Source organism: Rhineura floridana, chromosome 5 (assembly GCF_030035675.1).
Source record: "Rhineura floridana isolate rRhiFlo1 chromosome 5, rRhiFlo1.hap2, whole genome shotgun sequence".
Lineage (NCBI taxonomy): Eukaryota > Metazoa > Chordata > Lepidosauria > Squamata > Rhineuridae > Rhineura > Rhineura floridana.
Genome location: NC_084484.1, coordinates 185,218,357 through 185,231,946, shown reverse-complemented (window position 1 = coordinate 185,231,946; position 13,590 = coordinate 185,218,357). Strand labels below are relative to the sequence as shown.

Here is a 13,590-nt window from a genome sequence, read left to right as displayed (position 1 = left end):
CCTTCATTGTATCTCCATGTCTAGAAAATATTTATCTGTTGTGTTGGTGCCAGGAGGGTAAAACGTAGCTACCCTAATTACAAGAGCTTTTCAGATCGGTGTCTTGGCAACTTAATATGTTTGAAACTGAGTTGACTCTGCGCAGTTAGCATATGTTTTGCATGCTGGATATACCAGGTTAAATCTTGATGTCTCAACTTTAGAAAGGCTTGTGGGTAGCAGGGCTGGGAAAGACCTCTGCCTGAGATCCCGAGGAGCAATTCCTAGTCAGAGGAGACAATTGTGGGTTGCATAGACAGATAGTCTGACTCAGAGTAAGGAAAGCAGTGGGAGCAGTGAGGAGGGCATAAGTCAGTGGTGGTGACCTGCCTAAGCAATCAGGAATGTGGCCAGATACTGCCCTGACTTCACATTGGAGAGATTAAGATCTCTTGAAACTGGTATAATCCATGACTTTTGCTTTCCAGGAGTTGATCTACAAAGAGTTCTTCTCCCAGGGAGATCTGGTACGTAAGAAAACACCTGTGACTGCACCCAAGGACCTTCCCCCCCCCATGAGCCCCTTGCCCCAAAGTTTTGCTGACCCTTCCCACTTGCCAGGACTGGCAGCAATAGCGGCAGTGGGTGGGAGACCTCCCTAGCAGAGAGAGGCTCCAGAGCACTTGACATTTATTTATACAGAACCTCAGGTGTCCTGGGAAAACCAGATTTCCCATGGTGCCTGGAGTGCTGCTAAACGTCATTCAGGTTGTTGTGGAAGGAGGGGGAGTGTGCCACGTAAGAGACCTTCTTTGCTTCCTCTTCTTCTGCTGCAGGAGATACCAGGTGGGTGGGGGTTTAGAGAATTTGCCTTGGATTACAATCTGAGCTCTTGCATTCAAGAAGTCACCTACAGACCACTGGGTATGAGGCGACCAACAAATGAAATAAACAACAACAGCAACAACTCTTGGATCCTAATGTTTGCCAATTGGAGGGTTTCTGAGTTGCCAAGGTTCACATTGCAAACCAGGGAATTATGAGGCTTGGCAGTATCACTACTGAGACGCTTCTCTGATTGTGTATTGCATCAGCAAACCTTAGATGAGCAAGATTTGAGCAAATCCATGAAGTTTATTTTTCAGAAATCAGGATTTTGCAAACTTTTCAGATAACTTTGATTACAGAGCAGTATGTACACCCTCAGGTTTGCCTTATAACGTAAGCTTAGAGACATAGTTTCACTCGTAGAAGATAGTTGCCTGTAGTGTTTTTTGATGTTTGGATTGCTGAGGCACCACAAAGCACTTCAGGAGTCTCTGCTTCAACTCATGCAGCCTCATACAGAGCCTGCTTTGCCTTGGACAAAATCCCACTGAGGCGCCCTGCATGGGCTTCAGAATAATCTGAATCTGATGCAGCACACCCTTAGTTTGGTGAGTTACAATGAGTTATGATCTCAATAATTGGTGACATATTCAAACATCACATGGAAACATTGCAATGATATTGCCACATTTGAAAATGACTGAGAATCATCTTCGGTTCTGCGTTGGGTCTGAAAGGATGCTATTCTTCAGTGCCTGAATTTCAGTGGATGCTGTTCCCCAACTTGTTGCACTGAAGGGGAAGCAAGGAAATGAGCTGTGTCTTGTAGGCTGAAATAACCCGATTTCCCCAATCTCTGCAGGAGAAAGCCATGGGAAACCGGCCAATGGAGATGATGGACCGGGAGAAAGCCTACATCCCTGAACTGCAGATCAGCTTTATGGAGCACATTGCCATGCCCATCTACAAGTAATTTCACAGCTGCTTCCAGGTTTTAACTCCCTGGGAGGGAAATGCAATCCAGATAGAACGTCAAAAGAGCCTACTGCAGGATCAGGCCAATGACCCATCTAAGCCAGCGTCCTGTTCTCCGTGGCCAACCAGATGCCCCAGGGGAAGCCCCAAAAGCAGGACCTGAGGGCAGCAGCAGCACTCTCCCCTCTTGTGCTCCCCAGGAACTGGTATTTGGAGACCAAACTGCCTCCAGAACTGGAAGAAGCCATCATGACTAGTTGCTTTACCCTCCACAGATTTCTCTAGCCCTCTTTTAGAGTCATCTAAAAGCTGGCCATCGCCACTTTTTGTGATAGTGAATCCCATAGTTTATGGGGAAGTACTTTCCCAGATCTCCCACCATTTTGCTTCATTGGATGATTCCGCTGGGTTCTCTGAGCAGCCCTCAAGGAAGGCATGGAGGCAATAACCCTCTCCTGTTGTTACTCCCCAGCAATTGGTATTTTGAGGTAGAATGCCTCTGAACCTGAAGGCTCCATTTAGCTATCTTGGTTGGTAACCATTGATATGCTCCCTTCCCCTGCCCCAAATGTCCATCTAAGCTAGCAGCTATGACTCCATCTTTTAGCGTTGAGGTGTTAAGCTTGTTTGTTGGCATGGATGTTGGTGGACCTTCCTTCTCCATCTCTGTCACCCCTTAGGTTGCTTCAGGACCTCTTTCCCAAATCAGCAGAGCTGTACGAGAGGGTGGCCAGCAACCGGGAACACTGGACGAAAGTCTCGCACAAATTCACCATCCGGGGTCTCCCCAGCAACAACTCCCTGGACTTTTTGGACGAGGAATATGACCTGCAGACGATGGGCAACAATAACGGCGTCAAGATGAATGGGTGCCTGGACTCAGAAGAGGGGCACATGGAGGCAGAATGATAGCCCCACACACACACACCGGCCTCCCCGCTTGGCAGGGACCGGACACACACAAGTGCAACTTTGTATCCCTTTCCCTTCTGGGAAAAGGATGGGGCTGATTTTGGAAACAAACAAACAAACAAAAATGGTTCTTATTATTTATCCCATGTGCTCTACCCGCTGCAGGCATTTTCCTCCATCGCCACCCCACTCCATTGACCCCCACTTTCCATGCTGCTCCCTTGACACCCCTCCATCCACTTCAAGGACCGGCTTCGTCCATGAACACTAGAATTCTGCCAGCTTGCTGTTGTTTATGGCTTCCTCGTGCAATTGAGTTTGATGAATGCACGAACCTCCACCCCTCACCCCACTTGACCCATGTGCTGCGTTATCAGCCATTGTTGTCTGGTCAGACCGAGTCATTTCTGAGAGCCAGGGCAGACGTACATTAGCCCACCCCAGCCTTCCCCAAGCTGCTGTTTGGGGCTACCACTCTCATCAGCTCCAGCCACCTGCGCTGGAGGGAACCAGCCTTGGGAAGGCTGGCCTGCCCAGAGATGTCTGTAGGGCCCTTTGGTTTCTGTAGTAAGAAAAAGTAGCTTCCAGCAGCCACGGATGCTGAGATAAGGTCCCCTGTGCAAGGCTGAATCATATGCATCCCTTGTGTTCTGCCTGGGGGTGACCTCCTGGGTGGGTGGGGCAGAATCAGAGCTTGGAAAAGGTACTTTTTTGAACTACAACTCCCATCAGCCCAATCCAGTGGCCATGCTGGCTGGGGCTGATCAGAGTTGTAGTTCAAAAAAAGTAACTTTTCCAAGCTCTGGGTAGGATTGCCCATTAGTCAATTTTGGACCACCTAGATCAAAGCCTTTGAGAGACACCTGATCTTCCTTTCGATGTATGAACTAGATAATAAATAATAGTATGAGCTGAGCTTGGAAAAGGTACTTTTTTGAACTACAACTCTCATCAGCCCAATCCAGTGGCCATGCTGGCTGGGGCTGATGGGAGTTGTAGGTTTAAAAAGTACCGTTTCCAAGCTCTGGGCAGAATTTATTTATGTATTGGTGGCTCGAAAGGGCTCTTTCCTTTTACAGTTTTGTGTGAGTGTCTCTCTCTCTGCCCCCACCCGAATCTGAACCAAACCAGCCGGGTAGTTTGTCTGAAAGCAGAGGAGAACCAACCACACTTCTGGCAAAACAGTTTCTTGCTTTCAGGCTTTCGGCTTCTTCTCCTTCTTGCTTTGAAACATCTGCGCTGGTTCTCATCCCCGACACTGACCTCCTCCCTCCCCCAGCTTGCTAAGCCATTTGAAGTCATCCTTCGAGTGCACGAAGGATCAATTGGCGATGGGCAGAATTCTGTTCCATCCAAGACCATTTCTAGAGATAATCCGGAGTTTTTAGGCTAATCTCCCAGTCATCCTCTTGAGCTTTGGAAAGGTGCTCTTGATCCTGGATTGGGCCCACCAGATCAAGCGTAGTCCTTGGGATGCAGTGAACTGCAGAAAGCAGGAGGGTCCGTGGGGGATGGAGGACCCTCTTTGAAGTTTGCTGCTTTTTCTGTGGACGCTTGGCGGAAGAGGGTCTGATCTGATCCCAAGTGGGTCTGGTGTCTGAAGAGCTCCCTCCACCATGTAGGGATTTCCCAGGATCACTTGTTCCACTGTAATAGCAGTATGTTTAGTCATTACATACATACCTGATACCTGCATACCTACCTGAGTGGCAGGAAAAATTTGTCAGCAGGTTGTGGGGAAAATAACAATCAGGCGGAGAATGCCAAGCGCAGGCAAGGAGGGTGATAGTTACTTTTTAGATGGGCCTTTTTGATTCATCAGACCAGCTGTTGCCAGCCTGGTATGCTCCAGATGTTGCTGGAGTGCTGCCGTTCCCATCAGCTTCAGCCCTGTTATTCTGGACTCGGTCACCTGAATTCACCCATGGTGACCATTGTGCTGGTGACCCAGAGCAGGCCTGCCCTAATTATTATCCCAAAGCATGGCTGTTCTTCCTGGGGCTGCTGGAGCGTTGTAGTCCAAAACACACCCAGGGTCCAGGTCGGGGAAGGCTTTATTTTAGAAACCCTTGAGACCACATCTCAGCATGTCTTGGTCGAGGGGAAACTCAGTGTGATTCTGGGATTTGTAATCCCAACTGTCAGCCTTTAATGGGCTTCAAGGTCATAAAATGACAAAACAACATTGGCAAATCTTTTGGCAGAGAGAGGTGTAGTGCCTATATTGTGTAGGGTGCCATCTTGGGTGCTGCCGACCATGTCCACAGCAGCACCTGCACATATCCAGCTATATTTGAGATAATAGAAATGGAGGAAACCTCAGCACAACCCTCCCTCTTCCTCAGAGGACTGAATGAGGCAGAGCAGAGTTCTTATTGTATTTATTTAATATTGCATTTAGATCCCGCCTTTCCTCAAAGGAGCTCATGGTGGCATACAACCTTGGTTCTCCCCATCCCAATTTTATTCTCACAACAACCCTGTGGGGTAGGTTAGCATGAGAGGCAGTGATTGGCCCAAAGTCACCTTCATGGCCAAGTAGGGATTCAAACCACTTTGCCACACTGGCTGACTCTTTGCTGGTACAAATCCAGCTTTACTGCAATAGCACTGCAGACATTTCTTTTCTATCAGATCATGTGGTGGTCTGTTTTAACAGCCTAGATCATGAATGGGGGACCTGTGGCCCTCCAGATTTTGTTGGACGACATCTTCCATCATTCGTGACCATTGGCCCTGCTGGCTCGGGTGGTGGGAGTGGGAGTCCAGCAACATCTGGAGGGCCACAGATGCTCCCCAGCCCTGGCCCAGATTGTCTTGGTTTTGGCTTTATCTTGGTTACGTGTCCCAAAATCATCATCCCCCTGGTGCTCCTTTGGGTCATCTCATGGTGCTTTGCTCCATCCTGGGACATTCCTGCAGGGTGTCAGGGAGTGAGTAAGCTTGGAGGTATCTTGGACAGGAACTGGTGCCACTCGCACAGTCTTCCATCACTCCTGAGCCTTCCATAGGCATTGGGGTGGAGTTAGACTGCCCAAAAGAAACAGCTCATCTGCAGGGAGAAGGAGACTCTGACCTTCTGAAATCAGAACTATTCTGGTTCCACTATATATACAGCCCCAGTGCAATACTGACCAAATGACAGAAACAGTGTGATGGCTGATGAAACACTGTGGAACTTCATGGATTTTCTACAGCTGGAGCAGCCCTAGACATTTTGCCACCTGAGGAACGCTGCGCCCCCCTCCCATTCCATGAACAGAAGGGGACTGGACTGGCAGTGGAACCTTTCTTGCATGGGTGCTGGAGCATCCTCCTCTGCACCTGAGGGCAGAGGGCTAGCACAGGGCAGGCCAAGTGGCACTCACAGAGCTCTGTCCTCTATCGACCTTGCTGAACCTGCCGCTTGAGGCGGATGCCTCATTTTGCCTAATGGTAGGGCTGGCCCCAGCATCAAGATCCTGTCAAGCTCAGCCATGTCACTGATGCACAGAGTCACAGAGGATGCAAAGGGTCACTGATGCACATCAGACCCATTGTCTCCCTGTTCTTTTACGTGGGTTATCTTGTCTTCTTAATTCAGTTGCTGGGAGTCAAGTCTTCATTCCTCAGCAATACACACACATCCATGCACTGAGCTTAGCTTCCAGCTCTGCCGCTGAGAGGCATGAGAAATTATGGCTTATTCGCTGTCTGTGGTGCTGTGATGTCATGGATAGCGCAGACGTATTAGCTGAGCTCAGTCTCACTTCTCCTTTTGGCCAATTAATCAGCACAGGGCATGCAAGATGACCCATCCAGTGGGGCAGTCATACGATGCCTTTTGTCAGAAGCTAGATTAGACAATCTAACATAGGGGGTTTCTCTGACTGTTGCATGAGAGATCATCCCCGGACACACTTGATTCTCAGGAAAGTTCTCAGCACCTGACCTCGCCCCCAAACACTGGGAGACATAAAGCCCAGGTTGAGCTGATCTACACTATACGCAGCAATGTAGCCCATATTTGATGTTCTGCACTAAAAAGAAGAAGGTAAATGCTAAAGCGAGAATCAGAAACATCAACAAAGTTGGTTGTGCAGATTGGTATCAACGGCCCTGCAAAAATGGCTTGCTTGCAAGGATTTGAGAAGGCTTGGTTTTGAAACAGAGGTTGGAAATTAAGAGGAATGAATGGGAACTGGGCAGAAGGGAAATCCCCATCTGAAATTCCTATCCCTTCAAGTGTCTTTGCCATGCCCAGTGACATAATTCAAAATGACTTCTAGACAGCCTTCAGCTGGCTGACATTCAACAGCAGTCAAGCACTGATCAAGGGCCATGTGAATGATAACAATTCCGATATACAGTTATAACAGATTATGATGCTCCTCTGTTCATAGGTGGAGAAGTCTTTCACCCAGTCATAGGCAGTGGGGAAGGGCAGGTCAGAGAATCGAAGCATAATATCTTCATGCATCCAGCAAAGTGGACTCGTGTCCTTGAAACTGTGTGGCACAATCAGTCAAAAATGCCACAAATACCTTTGTTGTCATTCCTCTTAGGTTAAAAAACATCAACAGGTGAACAACATCTAACTCAGTATTCTCTACACTGACTGGCAGCGGCTCTCCAGGCAGGGAATGTTTTGCAACCCGATCTGGAGAAGCCGGAAATTGAACTTGGGACCTTCTGCGTGCAAACCAGACACTCTGCCACTGAGTTGCAGTCCTTCCCCAAACATCTGCAGGTTTAAGTTTAGGCAGAGGATTTAAAACCACATTTACACTTCTTGTAAGGAACTGAGGGTGGCATACACACTTGATGGGGCTATTGTCACAACAACTTTGTGAAGTAGGCGAGGCTGAGAGAAACTGACCACCCAATGAGCTTTGTGGCTGAGAGTGTCCTGCACCCAAGCTGAGCATATGAACTGCTACGCCATGCCAGCTCTCCTTCCTTAGGGCCAGAAAACAGATAAGAAGACAGCCCAGATCATTTCCAGCTGAGTGATGCTCCGGTTCAACGCTTTGTCCATGGCTTTTGAAACTGCAGTTGGAATCTGAACCCACCACCTCCAACTTTCAACCTGCAGACTCCCTCTTGCCCATCCGACACCCTCCCAAACTATTCAGGGTTGTCAGCTGCCTCCAAGCAAAGAGGGCACTCTGCAAATGAAGGAAAATGTGATACTACCAAAGCCTAAGGGAGAGCAAGAACCTTGTAAAGATGGTGGCTGGAAGCATGAAGCGTGTTGGACAGTGTGTGAGCTATGCTTGCCCCAGTCACTGAGTAAGGAGATTCATGGGAAGTGCTGTGGTAGTCATCAAACAAAAAGTACTAACATAATATAGAGTGACAACCAAACACACAGAATCATGGGATCGTAGAGTTGGAAGGGGCCTATAAAGCCATCAAGTCCAGCCCCTGCTCAATGCAGACATCCAAATTAGAACATCCCCAATGGGTGGCTGTCCAGCTGCCTCTTGAAGGCCTCCAGGGCTGGAGAATCCACCTCCTCCCTTGGTCATTGGTTCCATTGTCATATGGCTCTAACAGTTAGGAAGTTGTTTCCTGATGTTCAGTTGAAATCTGGCTTCCTGCAACTTGAGCCCATTATTCCGTGTCCTGCAGTGGTGTTTCAGTGGGTCAGTCATGCATCTGGTGTGGAACACTTTTGGGGGTTGTTGGAGGGCAGAGAAGCCTTGCCAACCCACCCACCCCCCACTTAATGGAATGAATGTGACATGTAGGGATGGGTGAGAAATTCTATACAGTTTGCATGTGAAGCTGAATTGATTAAATTTGCACTTTCCGAAACAATATGTGAAACATAGCTATCCTTTGAAATGTGCACTTATTCAATTTTTGCAATGCAGTTCTCACACCAAGCAATGTTTACTTAAATGCATCTGTTGGGGGAAAGTGGGCATAGAAATGAATATCTCTGTGAAAATAACATACAAAAATGCATTTATATGAGGATAAATTGCTTACAAAAAGGGGAACATTAGTCAAAACTGCCTACAAAAATGTGTTTATTTGGAGACATTTGCACTAAAATGCAGAAGAATTTTCATGAGGATTTTTAAAAAATGTATATCACAAATTGCTGCAGAAATGTGGAGAACTGAATTTAAGATTGGAAGAATGAGCAACAGAGAGAACTGAAATTGACAGATCTTTCCATTCCTAGCCATGTCACAAATTATACTTAGATGCCGTCACCCTACCTGCTGGATTTTAACTTTTTCTAAAAAGAACTTTGTGAAGGTGGTAAAGTAGGAGTTGGCAGAGCATGGACAGTTAGTTCTTTAAAACTACAACTCCCATCAGCCCCAGCCAGCATGGCCACTGGATTGGGCTGATGGGAGTTGTAGTTCAAAAAAGTAACTTTTCCAAGCTCTGGGAATCGGCCAGTTATAATTCAAACCTTTAGCTCTTCATATATGGCTATTGGTGGTAGACAGATGTTGTCCTGTTCCTGTGATGGGAAACCACATTTTAGCTATGGATGACCCATCTTCATTGTAGAGCAGGCTTGCAGAACTTTGGGCCCTCCAGACATTGTTGAACTAAAACTCCCATCAGCCCCAGCAAGCATGGCCAGTGGCCAAGGATGACGAGAGTTGTAGATCAGCAACATCTGAGAGGGCCAAAGGTTCCTCACACCTGCTGTAGAGAAACATCTGGGCTTTCCTCCCTTGGATGCGTGTTATCACTCACACTAGGAAAAGGTGGGTAAAAATTGTGTGCATTTCTACATGCATAAAGCATCTCTATACAGATCCAGATATTACAAATTAGTGGCTGTAGAGAATTGAATGGGTGTTTTTTAAGACTCTCAAAGAAAAAGTGTTAGGCTAGGAAGGCAAGGCCTCCATACCAAGATATGAATTGGTGTAGAACTGAACTAATATAGGAACCTTCCTGTCTTTGGTTTCAGCCAACTACATGTTGCACTCATCATGTCAAAAGCAGCCACATCATTTATACCAGTCCTTGACTGCAAGGAACTGCCTTCGCCAACTTGGTGCCTTTGAATGTTGCTTGATTACAACTCCCATTAACCCGCCTGCATGCTCTGCTGGTTGAGCTAGAAATGGGGGAGAAATTCTGTTCAGTTTGCATTTAAAGGCAAACCTACCTAATTTGCACTTTCTGAAACAATGTGTGAGCCGAAACACAACCACCGTTCAAAATTCACACTTCTCTGAATTTTGCAATGCCATTATCCAGTATATACAAAAATACATATATTGGGGTAAGGTGCGCATAAAAGGCATATATTGGTGAAAATAACATACAATATTAGGGGGAATTGCTTTGCAAAAATGCATATTGGGAAAATTGCATACAAAAATGTGTATATTAGGAGAAATTCACACTAAAATGCTGATGAATTTTCCACGAGGGCTTTATTGTTGTTGTTGTTATTATTATTATTATTATTATTATTATTATTATTACTATTATTGCAAATTGACTTGGAGAACTGACCTCCAGACTGGAGAAACAAGAAAGAGGGAGAAACTGAAATGGTCAAATTTGCCCATCGCTAACTGAGGCTGATGGGCATTTTGGTCAAACAACATCTGAGGAGCACCAGGTTGGAGCAAGTAGGCTTTGAATTTTGAAGGCTTTCCTAGAGAGGCACACAGAAGGCTTGAGAGCACTGCCAAGTCTCTGGCTCTCTGTTTCCATCCATTGTTTAGATGTGCTTCTCTTGCTTCTCTCTTCGCAGTTAATTTTGAGGAGAATCAGACATTAGCTGCTGGAAGAGATAAAATAAGCAGAGATAAGCAATAGATTGAGAAAAGTGGTCAGACGCTTCTCTTCTCTCCAGGGAAGCCTTCAGAACTCTCAGTAGACAGATCTGGTTATATATGGCTCCTTTTGACATGGTTAAGCAGGTTCAGAACATAAGAACATAACAGCCTGCTAGATCAGGCTTGCGGCCCACCTGGACCAGCATCCTGTTCTCACAGTGGCCAAGGAAGCTCTGATCTTAGTCTATAATAGGGTTCCCGGCCTGAGACTGATCCTGTATCTTTAGGAGAAGAGAAAGTCAGCCAAGGGCAGGTGTTCTTGCAACACTGTAATGGGAAAAACCACAAGGTAGAATTCTTCCTTCCCCTGCACAACTTTTAAAGATCCTCTTGGAGTCCAGGCCTGACAACCAAGAGGTCTTCTGTATCTTTAAAAGTTGTGCAGGGGGAAGGGAGAATTCCACCTTGTGGTTTTTCCCATTATAGGGTTGCCAGAACACCTGCACTTGGCTGGCTTTCTCTTCTCCTAAAGATACAGGATCAGTCTCAGTCCAGGAACCTGGCAACCCTAGTCTATAATCTAAACCTGACTTGCAATCTGTACATCTTTTCTGTACGCCCTGTTTTTAGCATTGTATCCTTCTGGATTTGGAAAAGTTACCCTTTATTTGTTTATCACTGAGTTGCTCTTTTTGGGGGGAGAAGGGGGAAGGTCTGTTCTCAGTCACTGGAACCCATCTACAAGGAGACCCTAAACACCAAGCAGCTAATGCAAACCTTTTCTGGAGAAGTACATGTGTTCATCTGTTGTGAAGCAAAAACAACAAAGGCTCTTGGGACACCTTAAAGACTAACAAATGTATTTGGGCATAATTTTTCATAGACTAGAGGCCACTTCATTAGACAGAAGGTGGTGTCTGCATATGCCTTACATTTTCCAAGTGGCTTTCTGAAAGGTGCTGTACTAGCAGCAAATATAAGTTTGCATTCGACAAAATGAATGTTGGGAGATGGCAGCTCCATACTGGAAACACAACCCTGGACACAGGAAGCTGCCATACTGAGTTGGGCTGTTGGTCCATCTAGCTCAGGGTGGTCTCTGACAAGGGTTCCCAAATGGTGGCATGAGGACCACGAGTTGTCTGCCAGCGACATCCAGGTGTTCTGCAGTATGTCTGCGGGTTGTGGTTGAAGGCAGGAAATGGCCCATCCATCGCATTAAATATTCATATTGATTTTTTGATTGTACTTTTATTGTATTTTATTCTATGGAATTCAAATTATAATGCAATGAAATACAATATGCAAGAAATAAAAATGCAATCAAAACCCACACAACATCTAGCACAGTGCATTACAGTTGCTACAACCCACAGAAAAATCATTAAGTGGTCCACCAATGCCCTGGGCTATTTTTAAACAGAACATGGGAATAGAAATTTGGAGACCAATGATCGACTACTCTGGCCATCTTCACACATGCAAACCATGGTTTAGCACAAATGTGCTGGTTCCCAAAGAGACTGCAGCCACTTTGCTTCTCCCTGGCCTTTGTAGGTCAGGATAGCATGACAGCTAAACCAAGGTTTGGCTTAGTGTGTCATCCAAACCCAGGTGCATGGTTAAGGTCTCTCCTCTGCAGTGATGGGCAAATCCGCCCATTCAATTTCTCTTAGTTTCTCAGTTTTCCAATCATCAGTTACTCACATTTTCACATTAGTTGTGGTTTGTTTTTGTTTTTTTTAAAAAAATCCTCATGAAAATTCATCACCATTTTAGGGCAAATGCCTCCTAATATGCACATTTTTGTATTCAATCTTGCCTAACATTTTTGCAAAGCAATTTTCCCAAATACGGTGCATTTTGTGTATTTTTTTCACTAATATATACATATGTTGCCCTAGGACATGCATTTTTGTACACATTGGTTGGCAGGAGACCTGCATTGCAAACTTTGGAGACGGGCAAATTTTAAAGGATGGCTGCATTTCTGTGGTTTGCATATTGTTCTGAAACTGCGAATTAGGTAGATTCACCTTTAAATGCCTCCCTGGGCTCCTACTGGGAGGAAGGGCGGAATATAAATCTAATAAATAAATAAAATAAATAAATGCAAGCAAACTGAATACAATTTCCCCCTTGTCCCTACACCTCCTTTAACCACAGTCTATAGCCAAGGTTTGTCCTATGATTACAGGTCGTGGTTCAGCAGGGGTGACCTTAAACATGATCCCGGGTTCAGATGATACTCTAAGCCAAACCTTGGTTTCACTGCTAACCTAAGAAGCCCAAGGAGGTGCGAGCTGCTCTGCAGGAGTGAGCATGTTTGCACAGTCATGGCAAACCATACTCTGGTTTATGGTGATGTGTGAACGAAGCCACTGGCAGCAATTCTCTAGGGTTTCAGGCAAGGGTCTCTCTCTCAATCCTATCTGGAGATTTATTTTTATTCATTCATTTAGAAAATTTCTTCATCGCTTTATGTTCAGAGAATCTCAAAGTGACGTGCAAACAATACAATGCCAGGGAATTGAACCTGAGAATGTCTGCATGCACAGCAGAAGCTGCACTGCTAAGTTGCAACTCTTCCTCTTTCCTTCCTCTGAAATCCCTTGAAAGAGCAACAGTAAAATCAGAAAGGAAAAGTAATCAGCCAGCAAAGAAGAGCTGGAAGAACCTCTTCTCTGATCGTGGTGATCCTCTTGTCTTACCTGGAAGAGTTTAAGCAGCTATTTGCCAACTGTCCATTCAAGAATGCTATTTACTGTCTCTGTAAAGCCATGATAACCACACAGGATGAGTGATTCTAAAGGACCCCGAGGGTTGTGCTGGAGAGGGACAATCTGCCAGTCACTTTAACTGGGCTTATGAAGGAGCTGAGCTCCAAAACTCCTTGGACGGAGGCAGCAGGGATGATCCAGTGTGTCCCAGAGCCAGGGGGCAACTCCGTTAGCAGGAAAGGCTCTCTATCAACATCAGAGTGAATGGAGTACCTTCACCGTTTACAATCTCTGCATGTCTCCAACACGTGGCTGGGAGTTCTGGGTTCAGGATGCCAGGCTAAAAGAATGAATGTAACTGGTATTCCTGGTGCTGTTGAAGGTATTTGTGCTCATTGAATTGCCATTTTGAAAGCCCCCGCTGAAAA

General features: G+C 46.0%; 1 protein-coding gene across 2 annotated transcripts in view; it reads left to right on the top strand.

Annotated features, from left to right (window-relative positions):
• PDE2A (phosphodiesterase 2A) overlaps positions 1 to 10,294 on the top strand; it is a 340,214-nt gene extending 329,920 nt beyond the window's left edge. For both annotated transcript variants that reach the window (XM_061629143.1, XM_061629145.1), the window contains exons 28-30: positions 468 to 506; positions 1,670 to 1,776; positions 2,463 to 10,294. In XM_061629143.1, the coding sequence (XP_061485127.1) occupies positions 468 to 506; positions 1,670 to 1,776; positions 2,463 to 2,691 (375 nt within the window). In that variant the 3' untranslated portion in view covers positions 2,692 to 10,294. The remainder of the gene's footprint in view (positions 1 to 467; positions 507 to 1,669; positions 1,777 to 2,462) is intronic.
• The last annotated feature ends 3,296 nt before the right edge of the window (positions 10,295 to 13,590 follow it).